This window comes from Sapajus apella, unplaced genomic scaffold, assembly GCF_009761245.1.
Source record: "Sapajus apella isolate SASKATOON/1434 unplaced genomic scaffold, GSC_monkey_1.0 scaffold105, whole genome shotgun sequence".
NCBI classification, from domain to species: Eukaryota; Metazoa; Chordata; class Mammalia; order Primates; family Cebidae; genus Sapajus; species Sapajus apella.
Genome location: NW_022437045.1, coordinates 2,069,968 through 2,092,791, shown reverse-complemented (window position 1 = coordinate 2,092,791; position 22,824 = coordinate 2,069,968). Strand labels below are relative to the sequence as shown.

The 22,824-nt window shown below is 45.4% G+C and overlaps 1 protein-coding gene across 11 annotated transcripts in view; it reads left to right on the top strand.

Moving 5' to 3' along the window:
* TIAM2 (TIAM Rac1 associated GEF 2) overlaps positions 1-22,824 on the top strand; it is a 241,044-nt gene that overhangs the window by 189,031 nt on the left and 29,189 nt on the right. For 7 of the 11 annotated variants that reach the window (XM_032258743.1, XM_032258733.1, XM_032258736.1 and 4 more), the window contains one exon: positions 2,878-2,981. In XM_032258743.1, the coding sequence (XP_032114634.1) occupies positions 2,878-2,981 (104 nt within the window). Of the gene's footprint in view, positions 1-2,877; positions 2,982-8,010; positions 8,946-9,137; positions 9,439-22,824 lie in introns of those variants that run through there. The other 4 variants (XM_032258740.1, XM_032258739.1, XM_032258742.1 and 1 more) reach the window with 4 other exon arrangements.

Here is a 22,824-nt window from a genome sequence, read left to right as displayed (position 1 = left end):
ATCTACCCAGTCACCTAGGACACAGAAACCAGGCATCTCCCTCGATGCCTCTCTTTTCCATGTCTTCTTTTTTATCTACCTCTTCAAATGCTCAACCATCCCTTACTTTTTTCTGTTGCTCTCTTCTGTGATCTTCTGGTCCTTACACCTTGTACCTGTGGTGTCACTGTGACTTTGTTTTCCATCCGCTGTCCATGGAGGGCGCTCTTCCGTCTCTGCCCTGCTCTCTGCAACCACACTCGGCAAGTTCCCCGATGGTGCCGGCTTCTCCCCACGGCCCACCCTGCCTTGTCATCTTCAGCTTGAAAGTCAAACACTTCCCCAACATAAAGCCTTTGCTCAAGTGTCTGCTTCCTTTGAAGTCTTTTTTTTTTTTTTTTTTTTTTTTTTGAGATGAAGTTTTGCTCTTTTTGCCCAAGCTGGAGTGCAATGGCATGATCTCAGCTCACCGCAACCTCCACCTCCTGGGTTAAGCAATTCTCCTGCCTCAGCCTCCTGAGTAGCTGGAATTACAGGCGCCACCACCACGCCCAGCTGATTTTGTGTTTTTAGTGGGACGGGTTTCTCCATGTTGGTCAGGCTGCTCTCAAGCTCCCCCCTCAGGTGATCCGCCCACCTCAGCCTCCCAAAGTGCTGGGATTACAGGTGTGAGCCACCGCGCCCAGCCCCTTTGATGTCTTTTAAGTGCCCGGGAAGAATTAACTTTCTTCTCAAGTGTCCCCACTCAGCGGCGTGTGGGCTTTCCTCACCTCATCGGTGACATCTGGTTGCACGCATCTCTCTGCCCCCCTCTTCCTCACCAGTTGCCTCTCCCCAGACTAGAAGCAGCCCTTGAGAGCATTTTACTCATTGTTGTATTCCCACCTCCTAGCACACAGTGTCTGGAAAACAGCTACTACGCAAGAAGTATGTGTTAAACGCTTGGACAGAGGGATGCACTCGAGCTAGATGCAGCAGGAGTGAGGGCTGGCGTTCTTTTGTGACATACCTACATTGGTTTCCCTTAAGCCGAGGTGTACACATCAGAGAAAGGGGGCAGTTCTAGAGGACAGCGGTAGGTTGCTTGTGGTTAGGGTCTCATCTTCCTTCCCGTGCAGTCAGCCTGCTGGTGAGGGGACTGCCTCTGTGTTGTGGCGTTAGGGGACTAGAGGGGGCAGGCCCAAGTATCCTTGCTTGCCATTGCTACCAAAATGTCCCCAGGGACACCTCCTGCCTTTCGGATCAGCACTGGCTTCCCTGGACTAACTTAATTCTGCAGCCAGCAACAGTGAAGTGTGACTGACATTGTCTTGTCCTTATCTGGATGAGATTAGGGTGTTGGATGAGGTAATGGAAGAAAAAAATTGGAGCTGCAGAATTCTATACATCATTAGATGTTTTCTGGAGGCCTTCCCTGTCTTAGAAGTGACTGTCTGTGTAGTGGCTGGCAATATCAGCATGAACCAGCTGCTGGCATTCTTGTCTATCTGTTGTGCCCACCTCCAAGGGTTCCCCTAGCTTCTAAAGGTTCTTCTGAGACCATCTTCCCTGCCCTCATCATGCTGGGCAGTTTCTTTGTCTGTAGGTCTATTCAAGCCTCTTGGGCCCAGATCAGCTCAGATCGATTTCTTATTGTACCTGACTGGGATCAGAAACCATCTGGTTTCACTTAGTTGAGGGGACATTCTATCAAATACATGAATTACAATGAAAACCTGTGTTATGTTTTGATAGAGGCTAATCTTTCTCTCTCTTGGAGAGGAGTGTTGAGGATGGGGTGTGTGCTTCCAGTTGTAGGCTGGAAAACTGTGTGTTCTACATATTTCATATTATTTATTTACATTTTTAATGTTTTAATTTACTTACATGTAACATTTTTATTTGTCTATTTTATTACTTTTAAGCCTCTCTCCGCCTTCCCTTTTCTTTCCCTCCCTCTCTCCCTCCCTCCCTCCCTCCCTCTCCCTCCCTCTCCCTCCCTCCCTCTCTCTCTCCCTCCCTCTCTCCCTCCCTCTTTCCCTTTCCCTTTCCTTTTCCTTTTCCTTCTTGACAGAGTCTCTTCTGTCGCCAAGGCTGGAGTATAGTGACAGGATTATCACTCACTGCAGTCTTGAACTCCTGTTCTCAAGCAATCCTCCTGCTTCAGCCCTCCAAGTAGCTGGGATTATAACCACACACCACTGTCCCTGATTGTTTTTATTTTTTATTTTTTGTACAGACACGGTCTCGATATGTTGCCCAGTGTGGTCTCAAACTCCTGGTGTTAAGTGATTCTCCCGCCTTGGCCTCTCACAGTGCTGAGATTACAGGCATGAGCCACCACACCTGGCTCATATTATTTCTTAGCCTTTACTCTGGAAGTTACTAAGGGTTTGCTGATCCTCTTGGGACTTTCAAGTTAGGATGAAATTGTGGTTGGTGCCAGCAAAAGAATCATTCTTGTAAATGAGCAAGTTGTAGATTGTAATAAGTATAATATTACATCATTGGTTTCCAAGATTCCCTGGTAATTTTGCCTTCACTTAGCCAAAAATAGGAAAATACCAACAAAGTTGTTGCTTTTTGATTGTCGGTCTAAATAAATTACTTAAGACCAGAGCTTAGTGAAGTATCGTTTACACAACAATGAGAAGAGTGACAAGGCATTTAAGTCATTATTTTGATTGGTCTCTTTTGACCAAAACAGGCAGATGTTGCCTTTTCAATTAGCAAGAGCCTAGCTCTGTTTCGGAAGACCATCTGCATGCATAATTGTAACCTCAGTGTCATTCAGGGCTGCTCTGTGCTGCCTCCCAGGTTGTTTTCTTCTTTCCTTTCTCCATCTGAGCCTTTCAACCAGGCGATATTATTTTCTGCAAATGGCCAAACTCATGTATGTTTTTATCATTTTTCATGCAGATTTCAGCAACGTCCCTGATATCACCACAGGTCTGAAAAGGAGTCAGACAGATGGCACTCTGGATCAGGTTTCCCACAGGGAGAAAATGGAGCAGACATTCAGGGTAAGATACTGGCCCAAATTGCAAACCTAGAACCAGGCAGGCAATGTTAGTTCCAACCTTTACCCGAGGTGAGAGAAGGAGATGGAATTACCTATCTCAACGTCCAGCAGTTGATACAAGCATATAGATTTTAAGAAACCAGCTTCCTTATTTATGTATGTTTTCAAAGTGAAGTACTCATCGGAACCATTTACTTCAGCCAGACCCCCTCCATGACTTCTGGTGTACCAGCAAAGAGCAGTGCACGCTGTGCTGTTCATATATTGCGTGGTTTTGCTTAGGGATTTTGACAAGGAAAACTTTGTCAAAAGGTGTGAATTACTGTTCTCTTTCTTTCCTGCATCCTTTTTTTTTTCTTTTTTTGGCTGAAGATAAATCATTTTTGGAATGTTGTCATTTTGTGTGATAAAATATATATAACATACAATATGCCTTTTTTACTATTTTTAAGTGTATACGTCTGTGGCATTAAGTATATTCACATTGGTTTGCAACCACCACCATCTAGAACTTTCTCATTATCCCAGACAGAAACTCTGTACTCCTTAAACAAGAACTGTTTCTCCCAATTTCAACTCCCTGATAATGTCTGTTCTACTTTCTGTCTTACTTGTCAGTTTCTAGGTACCTCACATATTAGTGGAATCACAATATTTGTCCTTTTGCTTCTGTCTTATTTCACTTAGCATCATGTCTTCTGCGTTCATCCATGTTGTAGCACGTGTTGGACTTTCATTCTTTTTTATGGCTGCATAATATTCCAGCATACGGATACACCATATTTTGTTTATCCATTCATCTGTTGATAGACGCTTGGATTATTGCTGCCATGTGGCTGTTGTGGGTAATTCTGGAGTGAATGTTGGTGTAAGAGTTATCTGCATGAATCCTTGTTTTCAGGCTAAGGAGAGGAATTGCCTGGTCCTGTGGTGATTCCCCGTTTAGCTTTTTGAGCAGCAGCCCATGGTCTCCCACAATGCTGCACTACTATTTGACATTCTTGACAACAATGTGGGAGGCTTCTACTTTATCCACATCCTTGGTAGCATTTGTTACACTCCATTCCTTTCCTGCATTTTTAACTGTTTGTCGTCAGCTACCCTTTTGGAAGTGGTCTGATTAACACAATCTATGTTAATATCCAGTCCAGTTTTAATCGATTTTGAAATTATAAGCCTTCTATATTTGTTTTTGGCTAAAATACAAAATAAGAATGGAAGAAATAGAAGCAATGATAGGTATTTGAATGAAAGTTATAAAGTGGAACGATGTCTCAGTTGGGTTTAAACTAACGCTATCACAAGATTCTTAGGGTGTCACCTCACCAGACGGAAGCCTCTGTGTCAGCGGTGCCTTTGCCTGCGTTGTGCTTGGGCCCCCTAGGCCCACTCGGCCTGGTAGGCTGTGCTCGACTTGCGCTACCAGCCTGCATCCCATGCCTGCCAAGGGTGAGCGGAGTGGTGAGGGGTGTTTAAGTGAGCAAGCTTGGGGTCCGGCCACCGCGCACAGCCAGGCATTTTGGCTGTGGTGGGGCAGGCAGCAGCTCCAGGCTCTAGCACAGGCGCTGGCTTTCTGCAAGGCTGTGGCTGAATCAGGCATAGTACGAGAAGCTTCTATGGCTGGCACCAGCACCTGGAAGCTTGGAGATGTCAGGAACTGCTGAGCCCCAAAGAGGGTGGCACAGCCCTGGTTCAGGAAGCTCCTAGGTCTGGGCTCCCTGAAGGGCTGCAGCTCTTCTCTCCTTCTCTCTTCTCTCCTTGTCGCCCATAACTTGTGGTGAACAAGGGGCGTGTTTCAGCCCTGTTTGTGTTGTAGCTCTTTCAGCCATGCCATTAGGCAGGTCTGGAATTCTTGTCTCATGTCCAGGAAGAATGAGGTGTGCAGACAAAGGGAGGGTGAGTGAGGTGAAGAGGAGCTTTATTGAGCTATAGAACAGCTCAGAGGAAACCCACAGTGGGTAGCTTCTCCCCACAGACTGGTCATGCTGCAGTGTTCACCTCTTAGCAGAGAGCAGACCCAGGAGTGGGTAGCTCCTCTCCACAGCTGGTCATCCTGCAGAGTGCTTAGCTCTCAACAGAGAGGAGACCCTGGAATGGGTAGCTCCTCTCCACAGCTTGTTGTCCCGTTGTTTCTTTGAGTCTGGCTGAGTCATGGGCTTCAGAGGGGAGGAAGTGATTGGTCCATGGCCATGGGCAGGCCCAGCAAAAGCTCCATAAGTTTCCACTCTGGTCTGTGGGACTGGCGGCCTGGCCCCCAGACTTCAGGCCTTCCCTGGCTTAAGGGAGGGCTTTTCCGGGGACCCACCCCTTTCCACCCAGGAGCCTGTCTGCCTCCTGCCACTCTTCAAGGTTCCCAGGCTGTTTGTGCCAAGGGGTGCTTACAGGCCAGGGCCAAGCAGCACTCAGCCCTCCTCAGCCTGGTTCCCATGTTCATTGGTGCCCAAAGTACAGCAGAGGGCTGGTGTGTTGGCACTGCTCTGAGCGTGTGCACACCTGGCTAGGTTGCAGCAGTTCCTCGGCTCAGACTCAACTTTGCTCCAAGACCATAGCAGGTGCTGGGAGTGGGGAGAAGCCAGGCAGTGGGAGCAGGCCACTTCTGAGCCTGCCAGGACAAAGGGGTGCTTTCCAGGCCCCTGAGAGTGCAGAGATGCCTGGGCTCACAGTCACAAGCTAGACAGCTGCAGTAGTGCCTGGGAGGGCAGAGCTCCTGCCTGCTTCTGGCCCTCAAGACCCCAGGGATGTGTAGTTCTGGAGCCTCGGCTGGGCAGCTACAGCTGAGCCCAAGGAGCATAAGGCTTCTGCCCTGCCACTTCAGGGTTGGGCAGGGCTTCCACATTCCCGGCTCCTGCTAGCTCCATGGAGCACATAGCCCTGGCCGTGCCTCCCCCATGCAGTTGGCATCATGGCAGTGACTGTTCCAGATGGCCATGGCTGCCATCAACACCACCAGGAGCCAGGCCATGGCACACCCATGGGAGGAGCCATGTGGGATACCTTTTGGGGGTTGGTGACATCCCCTATGTGTGGGGGGTACCAGGTTAGAGCCTGCCAGCTTCCAAAGGGATACCAGCAGCTATGGGCTCTCAGCCTCCCCTCTCTTCTCCCTTTCCCTTCCTCACTGCCTGCTCCCTTCTCCCATTTTCCATGTACCTTCTTTCAAGATTCTCCTCCTCATTCCTGATGCAAAGCAAATCCTCAGCTGCCTTCGCTGGCCTGGTTATGTCCCAGTTTGCAATTTATTTTACTAAACTGCAATTCGTCAGCATGTTTAGTCCTTCTACTCTGTCTAGTGGGTTATTTGCTTTTGGGAACTCAATATATCTAATATTCATTAGCTTTTTTGATGAAGCAGTGGATCCTAGACCATCAAATAGATGTGTTTTTATAACTTTTTCTTAAATTATTTTAAAACATTTTAATAATAAAATAGATATAGGGGTCTCACTATGTTGCTGAAGCTGGTCTCAAACTCCTGGGCTTGAAAGATCCTCCCACCCTGGCTTCCCCAGGTGCTGGGATTACAGGTATGAGTCACTGCCCTCGCCTTAAAATTTTTTAGAAAATCAAATCCTCCTGAAACACTGATGGAGCAAGGCCATGTGTTTAAGTTAAGTGTGCTTGTGGGGGCTCTGACACAGGATGGCAGCTTGGGGGAACTCACTTAACACCATGAGGGATAATGAGTTCTCCTCTCATATGATCTGCTTGAGTTACACATCAAAGCTCTTAAGAAGGAAATTGAATTCTTTCCCAAAGTTTATCTTATTTTAAGACTCAGCAAACAGATATGCAAAAAGTTAGCATGTTAAGGCCATTGCAAACTCTGTTATTTAGCCGTGCCTCTTGTAAGTAAGCAAAACATTTACAAAGTGAACATTGGAGCATCAGACATTTAGAAGAGGAACAAAAGCTGCAATCAGGTTGAAATTGGGGCCATCTGAGCTCCAATCTTCATTGTTAAAAGTGGAGAAAGGAGAAAGCAAATAACACCAGAGAACACAGAAGAAAAGAATTTATTGGAAGAATACGAGCATGTTAAGCATGTGCTGTAAAATTCCTCTCAAGTCTCATGTTATTATCACCTTACCTTTTTTTAGATACGAATATTTTTATGTATAATGATGGATTTCAGTACTTTTTTTTTTTTTTTTTGAGACAGAGTCTCGCTCATTCACTCAGGCTGGAGTTCAGTAGTGCTATCTCGGTTTACTGCAATCTCTGCCTCCCAGGTTCAAGCAATTCTTCTACCGCAGCCTCCTGAGTAGCTGGGACTACAGGTGCGTGCCACCATGCTTGGCTAATTTTTGTATTCTTTTTTTAGCAGAGACAGTGTTTCACCATATTGGCCAGGCTGGTCTCGAACTCCTAACCTCGTGATTTGTCCGCTTCGGCCTCCCAAAGTGCTGGGATTATAGGCATGTGCCACCACACCCAGCCAGATTTCAGTACATTTTAAAAAATCTTCATTAAAAACCTAGCAGTTACTCTGTTTCCATGTTTTTTGTTGCCTGAAAAAGAAGAATCAGTGGCCAACGAAAGTAAAAACTGTGGTGGACATTAGTGAAAAGAAAAAGAAAATTTCAAATTTAAGGATTACACTATTTTCTTTTTGTGGGTTTTGTTTTGTTTTTTAAACCTCTTGGAAACATCAGGTTATGTTTAAAGCAATCCTCTTCTGTTTTTTTAAAAATCGTTTTAAATTGTATTTTTTTGGGACAAGGTCTTGCTCTGTTATCTAGGCTGGAGTGCAGTGCTGTGATCTTGGCTCACTGCCGCATTGACCTCCTGGGCTGAAGCGATCCTCCCACCTCAGCCTCCCCAAGTAGCTGGGACCACAGGTGCCTGGCACCATGCCCAGATAATTTTGTTCAGTTTTTGTAGAGATGAGGTCTCATTGTGTTGCCCAGTCTGGTCTCAAACTCCTGGGTTCATGTCATCCTCCTGCTTCAGCCTCCTAACGTGCTGGGTTTACAGGTGTGAGCCACTGCACCCAGCCCTCTTCTGTTTTTTTAAGTGGTGACGTGGAAGTTTCTGGTGCATGCCCAGTGTGTGCTGAGAGTGGGTTTTTCGGGCCCTCCATGTGCCATGTCCTCAGAAGGTGGTCTCTCAGGGAGAAGACCTGCCTCTATGTTCTGGGTTTCCTGTCCTAGCCCAGCTGGTCTTCTGAGGGGTCATTAACTTTTTTTCAGATTAGACCCTGGTTGAACCTGGGCTGTTTGGGATATTTTACTAACAACTATTCTAGACATTAGAATAAAGAATAATTTCCCCTGGAAATCAAATGAAGCCTGGTTTGATGGAGCACAGCTGTACCCAGGGCTTTTGACAGCCCCACAATTTCTGCAAATGGTTCCTAATTGATTGCCTTCTTCTCTGTAAGGGTGCCTATTACTGTCATGGCTCTTTGTGTGACCCTGTCAGCCTCTCCTGTAGGGGGGATTTTTTTTTCCCCAGTATTGTTAGCAATTAGCATGTGCTATTGTAATAGTTTGGAGTTTGAAAGGAATATACAATGTCCCTTTGGGTGAGGAGGTTGAAAGAGTTTTCAGCTTGTTCTGGGAACTTGAGGTGTGTTAGGCAGTCCCCACTGACACGCTGCCTGCACTGCACCTTCCGAGCTGGCTGTGAGGCTCAAGAGACTTGGCCTTCTGTGGTCCCGTTGTCACGACGTCTGCGGTAACCCGGTGCCTTTCTAGAGCAGGCAGGCTCCTGGCATGGGTGGAAACAGAGCAGGGGGCCAGCCTCCCCCAATCACCGGTGCTGCTGTGGAGGAAGAGCTTGGTGGCGCTAGGACGTCCTTGTGAATGTGACTTGGAAGAGCAGTTTGGGATTTTTTTTTCACTGCTTAGGGATGAGAGGGAGAGACAACGCGTGTCTTACACATCTCCCCACAGCCGACTTAGATGTGATCCGATCTCCCAGAGGGAGCAGGTTTCTTTGAACTTTTCCTTTTTATGTACAGCATGTAAGTAAACAAGGGCTTTGATTTTCATGGGTAAAGATTTGGATCCGAATGTAGGCATGCTTGCACGGTTTCCTTTTCTTGATTGAAAGTTGCTTTTGCTCTAAAAATGTCTACAGACTGATATGCAGATGAGAAGAGATGCCTTTCTCCCCAGAAGGGATTCTGACAGTGATCCTTACATTCTTTTTACAGCTAAGGACAGGAGAACTTCTTTTGGATACTCGTTCTGGAGCACTGTCACTGTTTCTCATTCCAAGGTCTTGAACTTCATCTCCAAAATAGTTATATCTTTCTGAAATGTAAAGATATCAGAAAGGCCTAGGGAAATATTTGCTCCGTGAAATATGCTTGAAAAGAGAGAAAGGAATTATTTGAATGCAGCAATTAATTTTATGCCTGTAAAATTTCCTTGGAGCATAGCACATATTAACACTTATATTGGGTTTAATGCTGTAAAAGAAAATCCACAAACATGAAACCCGTTTTCTACAAGGTAAGCAGAGTTTTTAATGTAGTTATTCCTGAGGAAATAATTTTTCAGCTTTGTGGAAGAATTTTATGTAATCACCTAGTGTAGCTTTGGCAGGGATTATTTTTGCTGTTTGTGGGCGTTGTGTTGATGGAACAGAGAGCATTGAGAATCTGGAGATACACGGCGTGACAACGGTGTGTTGTGCTCTTGGCAATTGAATCATGTTTAAGATATATTTTGTCCTGTTTATTGTTTCTAGGCAGAAAAAAAAAAAAGAATGTATACTAGTGGCTATGGGCTTTAGTACTCAGCGTGAATAAAACTTGCATTTAATGTTTAATTTCTGCTCACCCACTTAGCTAACCTTTTGAGTTTTTTGCACTTAAATTGCTTTTAAGAGCTTGCCTAAGATGCTGAAGGAAAAGAAAAAAATTATTGGACCACATGATTTGCTTTCAGCATTCATGGAGCATTCGTCTTCCTTCAGTGTGTACTTGCCTGCATAATTGCAAGATCTTTCTGCTTATGTTTTTGTTAGGAAGTCAAGCTGAAAGGTAACTTATTTATAAACCGTCATCTTCTCCACGGTTGCTATTCACTAGACGAATAGAATCATGATGCTTTTCTTAAAACCAGACATGCCCATTTCTAAATGCAAGTTATTTGACTAAATTCCTATTTTAACGCACAGAGAGATGGCATCACGCTTTGTCCCTGAAAAATGGTTTGGGGTGTGGCACTCTCCAGCAGGAAGACAGTAATCTGTCACAAAGACCTAATTTCAGGTAGCCGCTTCATGGAGGCAGTGATATGTTGGGAACAACTCTTGACCTGATGCTTGGAAACCTGAATTTGTGTCCCCATCCACCAGGCTTTATCATGATGTGACCTGGGCGAGTTACCCAACCTTTCTAAGCCTGTGTATCCTCCTCTATAAATAAACATACCACCACCACCAACCCTGGGTTGTCAAAGGGATCATGTGAGATTTTGTACAACGAGGAGTCTCAGAAGTAAGGGAAAGAGGGTTAGGCTGTGAGCTGCCCCTTCCTGGCGTGTCTCCCATGTATACATGTGTTCGAATGTTTTGCCTGCTGCTCACCTAATGTCCTCTTGATCTGGGATCTGATGTTAGGTAGGAAATTGTGAACAAATAGCACCTCAATAAAATGTTATTGAAAGGAAGACATTTGCACGCCTTGAACATCTGAGCTGCCTACTCGGTGTTCTTGAAGTTAGTGCCAGTGGTCAGCTTCTCCTGAACCATCCCATGAGATGAAAATGAATTAGAAACCAAAAGCTGTAAGAATTGGGTCCTCTTTGTTGTCTGCGTGGAGACAAAGCCTGCTCACCGGGTAGCCGCATTTTCTTATGTATAGTGTCGCAAATGGATGAGCTTTTCCCAAGGGTTGCTTCAAGTGACCAAATGAAAATAGTGTATGTTAGATCTGGCTTTCTCTTTATCAGGAGTAGGCTGTGAACACTGAGATGCTTAGTGAAGCGTAAGACGCTCTGCCAGCCGAGGAGGGCTCGCGGACTTTGCCCCTCCTGGAAGAGAGGTGGCAAGGACATGGATCGCCAGGGGTCAGAGTTGGGCGGATCTGACCCCATATGCCTTATTCTGCCTCTCTGACACCACACTTCCTTTGGGCAGACACTTGGAGGCAAGTTTGTGGACTTGTTTGAAACAACTGTGCTTAGTTTTTGTTGGAGTCTAAAAGGCAATTTGATCTCTTTGTAGTTCACTGGATTTTTTTTTTTTTTTTTGTAAGTTTCCTATTTTCCATGCTCCAGAGTATTCCTTCCCTGCTCTTCTTGGTCTGTCCTTGGCCATTAGGGTGGGCGGATGTGTCAGGCAGATGCCAGCCCCTTGCTGGGTGTGGCAGGAAGAGGGCAGCTATAGAAGACATTGCTGTGGTGTAAAGCACACAGAGACCCATCCTTTTCTTTGCCAGGGATAACTTACACGCTCTGTTCAACAGGGTTGGCAATGTCACCTATGTATCAACAGGAAAAACAGAAAAAAAAAATGTGAGTGATATTGGGAATCCAGAAGAGAGCATCCCAACCAAGTGGCTGCACGGAAGTCCGTTTGGCAATGGAGAGCTTATCCTGTAGAGAGGGCTGACCAACACAGCGTGGCAGGAAGGCAAGGGACAAAACTTGCTGGGGGCCTTTCTCACCATTTCTTGCAGCTGGCCCCTCCCATCAGTCGGGCTGATTCCTCCTGCCAAGTGGGTCCTTGAACAGAGGCAAACTAAAAAGTGGGCAGTGGGGCTGTTGGCAAGGGCTGTGCTATGGGCTTGACTGGGGCCAAAGAGAAATTGCCAGCAACAGGAAGTTGCCTGACGAGTCCTCAGCTGGCTGTGCCTTTGCCAGTTTGGCTTTTAAAACTCAGACATGGGGGTGTTGAGTCGTTGAATGAGACTTTGGCTGAGGCTGTGAGACTGCGTGCAGCTGTGGCACAGGGCTTGTGTTTTCTCTATTAGACATGGAATACACATATGTTTAGGAGCAGAGTGTCATGCAAGGCAGAGGGACTCGAGCCTGGAGAGAGTGGTCTGGAGGCCTGGCGGGCTGCACGATAAGAACTCTGGGGGCCCTGGGCCAGCCCCGTCCCACCAGTGCTTCTGTCTCCTGATCTGGAAAGTAAGGACGATGGCACCTGGCGCACGGTGAAGTTGGAAGGAGGCCGGGAGGTCACTGATTGCCCTTTTTCCCATTTTCTTTCTGTCCTTGGATCATGGTGGCACTTTTGTCAGCACAACTGGCTTCCCAGCCTCTTTTTTTTTTTTAAATGAAAAGGGGATTTGCATTACAAACTAGGAACAAAAATAAGACATCATTTTAAACTTAAAGTTATAGATAATAATTAAGCATGTCTTACCTTTTATTGTGATACTTTGAGTTCTGGGATACATGCGTAGAACGTGCAGGTTTGTTATGTAGGTATACACGTGCCATGGTGGTTTGCTGCAACCATCCACCCATCATCTACATTAGCTATTTGTCCTAATGCTATCCTTCCCCTGGCGCCCCACCCCCGAACGGGCCTGGTGCGTGCTGTTTCCCTCCGTGTCCATGTGTTCTCATTGTTTAGCTCCCACTTCTGAGTGAGAACACGCGCTGTTTGGTTCTTTTCCTTCCTGTTTTCTGTGCCACAGTGCTTCCCTTCCTGCCTTCCATTGTCCCTGCTTTCTTTTTCTCCTCTAGACTTTTCTCTTTCATCTTGTTTTTTTCTTGAAAAAAAAATAACAAGTTATTATTAAGAGTCATCTTCAGAGTCAAAATCAAGAAGTGAGAAAAGAGAAGTTCTAGAGAGCAGCGCTGTGAGAGCTGCAGTGTGAATCACCGCGCTGGGTGGGCTGGAGGATCAGGTCCTGTCAGGTGGAACCCTGGCTCTGAAATTAACTCGCTGAAGAGATAATTACCTCCCTTTCCTCATCCTTCCGGGACAGTGATGCATAGGAAAGTGACGTGGAGATTCCCCAGAGCTGAGGCCACACAAATGTTTGACCTTGACTGAGCAGAGGCTGCTTTTCACCTAATGATTTATTTGCCACGTTTATTTCTGACACAGGCTTCTCCTTACTTTTTCCTCTCCATTGAGACAGCAGGTGCCATGGTTTTGCTCCCATCCTATCTGAGCTGACACTTTAAGTGGGACATGTTTGACCTTTTCAAGTCAAACAAAAAGTCAAGTTCAAGGAGTGGTCAGCCAGCTCCCTGCAACTTAGGTCGTAGCAAGGGACCTCCTGCCAGAGCTGCTTGACATCTCCCCTTTCATTCTGCCCACCTGGATGACAGTGAAGATGGGCTTGAACGGCAGGTATCCCGTGTCCATCCTCCTCCTTCCCTCTTCCATCTCTATGCCCCTCAGCCCTCTTTCTAGATCTTTATTTTCTTTCTGGAGTCTCGCTTTGTTGCCCAGGTTGGAGTGCAGTGGTGCGATCTCTGTTCACTGCAGCCTCTGCCTCCCGGGTTCAAGTTATTCTTAAGTAGCTGGGACCACAGGTGCACACCACCGTGCCCAGCTAATTTTTGTATTTTTTGTAGAGACAGGGTTTTACTATGTTAGCCAGGCTAGTTGCAAACCTCTGACTTCAAGTGATCCAACCGCATCGACCTCTCAAAGTGTTGGGACTACGGCGAGCCACCACGCCTGGTCTGTTGTTGCCTATTTTTAGAGAAAGCCACCTGGACGTGGGGTGCACTGAGAGTAAGAACACACAGGAGCCTGGGCGCAGTGACTCATACCTGCAGTCCCAGCACTTTGGGAGGTTGAGGCAGGTGGATCACTTGAGGCCAGGAGTTTGAGACCAGCCTGGCCAACATGGTGAAGCCCCATCTCTACTAAAAATACAAAAATTAGCTAGGCATGGTCGCTCATGCCTGTAATCCCAGCTACTCGGGAGGCTGAGGCATGCGAATCGCTTGAACCCAGGAGGCAGAGGTGGCAGTGAGCCAAGATTGGGCTACTACACTCCACCCTGGGAGACAAGGCAAGATTCTGTTTCAAAAAAAAAAAAAGCACACTTTTTTTTGCTGTTAAGTCTTACACTGATAAGCCCTTTCTTCATCCTTGGGTAAGCCATCAAACTTCCACATCCGTGAAACTGAAGGGTCCATCTGACTAGCTGTCCTGCCCTGATGTCTCTCCCTGTCCGTCTTTCTGCCTGAATGCCTGATCTGAAGCAGTCTTCTGCTGGATATCCCTTCTTATCCCCATGAATATGGAGAGCTGCTTAGAAGAATAATCTTAGCCGAACCGTATTAGAATTTGCTTCAGTCATTTATTGTCCTTCATGCATTTCATTGAAGCTGAAGCCTCTAAGATTTTTGGAGGCTTCTCAGGTAATGGTATGCGAAGGTCAGGATGGGTAAATACCGTGTTTCCAGATCCTCTCTGCTCTTTTATGTGCTTGCCTTGTTTAGGAACTTATTTTGAGCAGATCATTTGAGGATCTGATGAAAGCTATGGGTCCCCAGAAAATTGCTTCAGCACATACGTTAGAAATTGTGTACAATTCCAGAGAGCTTCCCAGTCTTAAGATGTTTATTCTTAGCTTTCCCCTTTAGAAATGTATGAACGGTCAGTTTGTGATCCTTTGAGTAAACATCTGAATAGCCTAGCCTCTGTCTTGACTTAATATTAGTGACATTGCAGAATTAGTTATCAAGTGCCTATAATCTGAAAAGCACTGTGTTTATTTAGTCAAGTGGTATTTTGAACTTTGTTTTTATCTTAGTCTAATTGCTTGGGTAAGATTAGCTATTAATGCTTTATTTTTTTAATGTGCTAAGAGATGTTGAGGAATGTTAAATAAGTAACAACCCCTAGATAGCAAATAAATTACTAGGTTGAGGCCAGAATAGATTATATTAGTGATGGTGGTTAGACATCCCCAGATTGGGTTTTTTTTTCTATTTTTTTTTTCTTAACTCTGCACTTCAGTGGATGCAAACCCAGATTGCTGAATGCCAACTGCAACATTATGTGCTGGGGTGTTTTGGCATTTTGAAAGTTTTATTTATTTGAAAGTTTTATTTATCATTAGTGAACAAAGTAAGTTTTTTTTTTTTTTTTTTGGAGTAAGAATTTACATTTTAATCCCAAACCAAAATTTTAGGGATCTCTTCAGTAAAATAAATAGCTGTCAGATGGACTAGGAGGGGCATTTTATATGCTCAGCTTCAGGGACGCTCCTGTGTTCCCGGCAAGCGTATTGCTAGGGAACTTACCCTTGTCCCTTTTCATGTCAGCAAATTAGCTAAGCCTTTGTTGGCGTTTGCCCTTTTTCTTTTAAAGAAGTAATAGGCACAATTACTATCGAATTTTGACCTGCCACTGTTGGGGTGCTTGGAATCTTATCTTTAATATTTACCAAAGGAGTGGGCGTAGTGTCACATGGTTCATTCACTCATTAAATCCCTTTCACAGAGGCCTTCTCAGATGCTCACCATCATTCAAAGTTCTGAAATTGTCACCCGGACGCCTTCTGTAAACATCCTTCTGTAGAGATTGTAGTCCAATGAAAACCTTGTGCTGAATAAATGATGATGTGTTTGAGTTTCAAGGCATTTTCTCCGCCTTTCATGACTCATAGCAGATTCTCACCTTGTTATAAAGTCCCAGCTCCACAGTGGTGGCTGCTTTTGCTTTTTAAAAAGTAAGTTGTGAGAAATCGTTCTGAGTCATTTTGCAATTTCCTCTATAGACTCAGCTAAGAGTAGATATGTGTGTCACGCTCTGGAGTTGAGGGAGGAGAGGTCATGGAAAAACTCCGCCTGCGAGCACTTCATCCAGACACACGTTACACACATTACGGCGTTTTCACCATCTCAAACACAGCTTCTAGCTGCTCGGGGTAAAGATGGGATTATCGTTTTATAAATCCATCTCCTGCTGTCTTGATAATAACACGAAGAAAAGGGGAAGAAAAACATAGATACGTCACTAGTATGGGAGGAAGGAGGAGGATGGAGGTTTGTTTTAAAGGCACCCCAATTCTCCTCCCCACTTTCGTCCTTCTGTTTGATCTTGCCCCGTCCACGCCCCTGACTGTGTTTGTTCAGCTTCCGGCGCGTTCTGCCGCCTATGCTATTCACCTGCCTTTGCGCTCTCTCCTTTGCTGCCACCTGAGTCCTCTGGTGTTTTCAGAAAACAGCTAGCAGAGGAGGAGGCTCTGAGATGTGCAGTTGGTTAGAAGGTCTGGCCTGGCATCTACACAGCTGGGGATTTCATCAGCAACTGCTCAGAAACCACAAGTGCCGCATGCCTGGAGGAGTCCCACCATCTCCAACATGCACACCACTCTCAGCTGGCTTTGGGATTTATTTCTTTATTTTTATTTTATTTTATGTTTTTGAGATGGGTCTCGTCCTGTCACCCAGGCTTGAGTGCAGTGATGCAGTCTTGGCTCGCTGCAACCTCTGCCTCCTGGGTTCAAGCAATTCTCCCACCTCTCATGTACTTGGGATTACAGGCACGCATCACCACACCCAACTAATTTTTGTATTTTTAGTAGAGAAGGGGTTTCGCCATGTTGGCCAGGCTGGTCTCGAACTCCTGACCTCAGATGATCCACCCTCCTCGGCCTCTTTAAGTGCTGGGATTACAGGCGTGAGCCACAGCGCCCAGCTGGGATTTTTTTAGAATCCATTCCCTTCATGGTTCATTCAGGGACAGAGAAAGAGGACTGTGAAGGCCGGGTGACATGGGCCTCAGGACAGGCAGGCACTCTGCTTTCTTTTCATTTGAGCCACCAGGTCCCGAATTTGGGGCTTTTATAGATGAGTTACCAAGACGGAAAGGTGGATAATCAAGCCAGTAATCCAAGGTGAGGCTTACAGATAATTTCTAAGTGTGGGGCTTTAAAGAATGTCTCTGTTCACTTTCTGTTGCACACACTCTGTTTTTTCTTTTTCTTGCCTGAGTGTCCTGCTGGTTATGGAGCCTTCCTTAGATCTCAGCTCTTCTTCTCACCACCAGGGATACCCAGCTTTGGTTCCCTTGTATTTATTGATTTGTATTTTTCAGAAGTTTGATCAAAATTGTCAGGCTATTTATTGAAAATGATAGTTGTCTTAGTTTAAACCTTACTCCATTTTGGTTAGTAGTCAGTGTAGATTACAGAGTGGTAAAGTCTCAGATAAACACATATATACATAAAGATAGGTATTGTTCCATATGAAATTATCATTATTGTGAGAACCTATTGATGGGAGTTCCAGGCTTGACTATTGCATTACTCAAATCCAGCAAAAGTCATGAACAAAAACCATAATTAAAGGGGCACGAAGGGTATCTGTGCTCACTTTAAGGCAGGTAGCCCTTGGCAGTCCCCTGACTAATTAAGGTTGCAGGATATTAACATGTAATTTGATGTTTTATGTGCTTATGACTTTTCTTCCAGAAGCTACAATTTTTTTGAAACCAGATTCCAAGCATTATTTTAACCCAATATTAGAAGAGAAAATCTAGGGCTTTCTAAGCATGAAGGAGATGTGATTTCAGACAAAATCATAGCGCCTGGACCCTGTCTCCCTGCCCCCTCTCATTCTTCATAAGTGATGAGAAGCATCTTTGATCCACGAAACCTGAAGAAGCAGCCATCGGTAGAAGTGAGTGTGACTGCTGAAGGTGTCCTAAGGTACCAGTGTACCACCATGGAAAGGGGTGCAAGGCTGCTCAGTCTGTCGCCCCCTTGGCTAGCTGAGCATCTTTGTGGGCTCTGCTTTTAAGTGGAAGCAAAAGATTGCAGATGATAGGCTGGGCGTGGTGGCTCATGCCTGTAATCCCAGTACTTTGGGAGGCTGAGGCGGGCAGATTGCCTGAGCTCGGGAGTTCAAGACCAGCCTGGGCAACATGGTGAAACCCCATCTCTATTAAAATACAAAAGAAATTAGCCAGGTGTGGTGGCGTGCACCTGTAGTCCCAACTACTCGGGAGGCTGAGGCAGGAGAATTACTTGAACCTGGGAGACGGAGGTTGCAGCAAGCCAAGATTGCTCCACTGAACTCCAGCCCTATCTCTACCAAAAAAAAAAAAAAAAAATTACAGGGGGTAGGACAGGCGTGGTGGCTCAGGCCTGTAATCCCAGCACTTTGGGAGGCCGAGGTAGGCAGATCATTTGAGGTCAGGAGTTTGAGAACAGCCTGACCAACATGGAGAAACCCCATCTCTATTAATACAAAACATTAGCCTGGCATGGTAGCACATTCCTGTAATCCCATATACTGGGGAGGCTGATGCAGGACAATCACTTGAACCCGGGAGGTGAAGGTTACACTGATCCGAGATCGTGCCACTGCACTCCAGCCTGAGCAACAAGAGTGAAACTCCATCTTGGAAGCGGCGGGGTGGGGAAGAAAAACTATTGCAGATAGTGAAATTTAAAAGCTTAAAAAAATCTTTAAGAATTCATAATTTGCCTGCAACAAATTCAGGCAGTGAAATAGTCCCCTTAATTTCCCCAAGTTAGAGCCCGTGCCCCTGTGTACCTGTCCCCATCAGTGAAACTGTGGCTTGGTTTCTTCTGGAGAAGAATATTCCAGGGCAAGTCAAGCTGTTTGTTTTGTGCCCCTGTTTCTGTGGCTGAGTTGCTGTCACCTTGGACTGGCTCCGACTGTCCCATGGTGAAGGCCACCCCAAATAGCACATTTGCAGTATGCGCTCGGAGAGTGGGACACGTAATACATGGGAGAGGTAACTAGAAGGATTTTCTCCCCTGCTGTGCTAAGCTGGAAAGGAAAGTAGATGTTTGCCTCTTAATTTCCTGTTGCACAAAGTGAAAGATACTTGGACCAGAGTGCTGGAGCCTTGAATGAACTCAGAGTGGGCTTTAGAAAAATCATTCACTCCCCTGCATCCTTATTTGTTAAGAAAGTGGTACTCCATTTCCACAACTGTTTCACGGCTGTTAGGTGAAATAAAGACGAGGCACGTGGAATGACTTTATAAACTGCAGCGGGTGCCGCGCCAGTGTACGGAGACCTTGCCCATGGCCAATACCAGGTGGTTTTAACATGTGTCACTTCATTTAAACCCATTTCCCCCACAATTCTATTGAACAGATATTACCCAGCCCCATTTGGCATGAGAAAACTCATATCTGGAGACATCAAGTAACAGGCCAGCGTGTCCTAGGCAGTGACTGAACCACGGGCCACACCCAGCCCTGCCAGCTTCTAAAGCACTTCTTCCCACGACTCCACACTACCTAGCAAGGAGAATATGGCACTGCATGTAGAAGAAAGGGGAGAAAACTGTGTTTAAATACCAGACTCATGGAATAGGGGTGTATTCACGCTTGAACTGATTTAAAGGTAGAGGGACGGTATTTGTGAAATTGCAAGGTACAATGTTGGAAATCTGGACACGACTTTTCCGTTTTTTAGCTTAATTTACAAAGTTGGTTATACCCCTATCGACAAGAGGAATCTGTGAGGATATAGAGACCCAAGGCTTGTGTTCCAAAAGCAGGTAGACCGTGACAGTTGGAGAGAGCCAGCCGAGGATGCAGCCTCCTTAGCAGTCTGGAAGCGCATCTAAGATGCTCAAGGAGTATCACCAAGGAACTGGAATAGGTGCAACCGGATTATATTCTGAGCATCTTAGAGCTGTGAGCAAAGCAGAATGCTTGATCTGTACCAGGGAGCCAGGTGCTGCTCTATTTTTTGTTTTGTTTCCTAGGTTAAGGCAGCCAGGAGCCCACATGGATTACAACTAGAAAGAAAATCAGTTTCTAGGGAGCCAGAGAAAGAGAGGGAGGGCTTAGTTAAGGGACAGTCTGGGCTCAGGTAGCTGGGCAGAGCTGTCCTAAGCAGAGCTGGGTGGACACAGCCTGAACAGTTAAGCCTGTGGGGGGATCTCCCCGCTTTCAGTATTCAACTGAACTTTGTCCTCGGTTTTCTGTAGCACAGACTTTACCTGCCTAGAAAGTTGTTGGCTAACAAAGATTTGTCAGTGCTCTAGTTTGTCGAGAATTTGGCTATAGTTGCTGTTGTTGATGCACTTTGTCTTCAAATAAAGTGACAAAGATAATCTTTTTGGCGCTTTAGTGTCCAATCATGAATATCTAAAAAGAAAATAGTCTCAACTCAGTAAATTCTCAGAATGTATAACATCAAAGACCTTTCCTGGCTGGGCATGATGGCTCATGTCTGTTATCCCAAAAGTTGGGGAGGCTGAAGCAGGAGGGTTATGTGAGCCCAGGAGTTTGGGGTTACAGTGGGCTGTGATCAGGCCACTGCATGCCAGGGCAACAGAGCAAAAACCTATCTCTAAAAAATTTTTAAAAAGATCTTTCTTGCAAAAACTGCCCAGTAATGTATTCTCAGATGCCAAGAATTAAGTCAGAGACATACCCCTGGAATAGAAATGTTGTGTTTGATAAAACAGGCCATCATCATGGAAGCCAACTAGAATGAAAATGTTAAATGAAAACCCCATGGAAGAGAGAGCGTTATTGTAAATATGCAAGCTTAAACTAATTTATGTGATTATCAGAATAAAAGTAGGCTATGAGAGAAGATCGAAGGGAGAGAATGAAAAGAGAGCTATGAACTGGGAGAAACACCTCTGGGCGGGAAAGCGTAGGTGGAGGGCAATATTAAAAGATCAGAAAAGTCGTAGTTGAGTACGTTTTCCCCCAAAATCAAGTTGAAAGATATTGGTTTCGAGACTTCTTTAATTAGATAAATGTATTACAATGTATGTTAAATGATATAAAGTTATCACAGAAATAATTTAAATATGTCTTAATGCCCCAAATCAGGACACAGGAAAAGCAAAAAGAATGATCCCTTTTGTCAGAAAGCAACACAAAATAAAGTAAAAATAGTTTAGAGAAATTACGCACTGTTTTTCTGAGCCCTGGATCTGAGCCGGGGGAGCAGGCAGGTGTTTTTTATTTATTATTTTTTGTTGTTGTTGTTTTGACATAGTTGAAAGGATACTACCTAAAAGTTTTTATATCTTATGTGAATTAAAGTATCATTGTAGTCTCTAGACAAATAACATATCAAAGTCATTTTAAAAATTTATACTTTTGTTTACATACTGAAAAGTTTCAGTATGAAGTTTTATCAATTATTTTGAGTTTTAATTCAAAGAAAGACTCTTTTCTGATCTGGGTTCATCTCTCTATATCAAGAGTTAGCAAACTTTTCCTGTAAAGGGCCAGTCAATATTTTAGCCCATCAAAACTACCCAACTCTGCATTATAGCGTGAAAGCAGCCATAGCCAATATGGAGAAGAGTGTACATGGCAGAGTTCTAATAAAACTTTATTTGCAGTAGCAGGCAGCAGGAATGAGTGTAGTAGAATTCTAATAAAACTTTATTTCCAGTAACAGGTGGCAGGCTGGATTTGGCCCTTAGGCTATAATTTGCTGACCCCTTCTCTAATGAGCCGCCTTGACTCACCTGTTTGTTTCAGAGTGGGGTCATTGGAGTTTTTTATACTATAAGTATATAGTATCCAGAAGTCAAGAAAAGGTTCTGGTCCATGTGCCTCTTTCTTGATGCACAGGTTAATGAGAAGCAAAGCCATATCTTTCTTTCTGGGTGAAAAATGGGTTAGAGAAAATGCAGTTCCTGGCACAGGAGGCATACATTAGACAGATGAGCTTTAAGGGTAACATTGAAACACCGAATTTTATGTGAAAGAGGTGGTTGGTTGTGTAGAAATGTTGCCCCGCCCTTTGAAACTTCCTTGGCAGAGAGAACATATCTTCTTCATTCCTGAATTCTGACCAAACTCCTGTTAAATAAGGAAACCGAGCAGAAGGCAGGCAGCGAGGACACACAAGCGCGGGGCTCCTCCTGTTCCCACTGCTCTGCCACCAGCTGCTCTGTCGCTCCTTCCTGGGGAGCAGGGGCCCTGCCTGTGACTCTGGTCTGGGAAGCCCCACAGCAGTGACCATGACACTTCCTCTCTCCAACATGCAGCTCTGACCTGCCTTCCTGGGGCCTAGCCCCAGGCACTGAGGATTTGCCGCTTGGGATACACACGTGCCTCTGCCTTCTCAGGGAAGTGTGTCCACATTTCCTCCAGGCAGCGGGTGGCCACTCCCCACCTCTTCCCTTCCCTCTCTGAACATGACTGGAGCTGCCCACTCCAGCCACTTCTGCACGCCTCCCTTTGTGTTACTTTTCCCGTGGCCCTCACCACTTTATTGAGATGCTGAATTTCATTGTCACTGTGCCTGTTGCCTCTCTCTGCCTTTTATCCCCACACGCAGAGCTTCGCCTGGCAGAGAGGAGGTACCCAGTAAGAAACTGCTGATGAAATGAATTTGTTCTTGCCCTTCCTTTGGGGGCACTCAGAAAATGTATTCTTCCATACTCGTAAAAATAGCAGAATTTGAGACATTGAACACCCTGGGCAAATCATATCTTTTTTTGAGCTCTGGCCTTTGTGGATTCCTTATACTATGCTAAGTATTTTTATATATTTTATCTCATTGAATGCTCTCGACCACCCTTTAAATATGATCCCTGGTTTTACAGGCAACTAAAGCGAGTCCGGGAGCAGTTTGCCAGGATCACACAGCTGGTCATTGCCATGGCCACGGTTTCACTCCAGCGCCTGGGTGCCTAAGTCTCCTGTCTTGAAAAAAGTAATTGTTGAAGAAAAGCTTAGTCCCAAGCACACTCTGAGGCCATTGGTGTGAGATTCACGCTTACAGTGGGATCATGAAAGGGGGCAGAGTGCAGGTGTATTAGTTCATTTTCATACTGCTATGAAGAAATACCCGAGACTGGGTAATTTATAAAGAAAAAGAGGTTTCATGGACTCACAGTTCCACATGCCTGGGGAGGCTTCATAATCATGGCAGAAGGTGGAGGAGGAGCAAGGGCACATCTTACATGGTGGCTGGCAAGAGTGTGTGTGCAGGGGA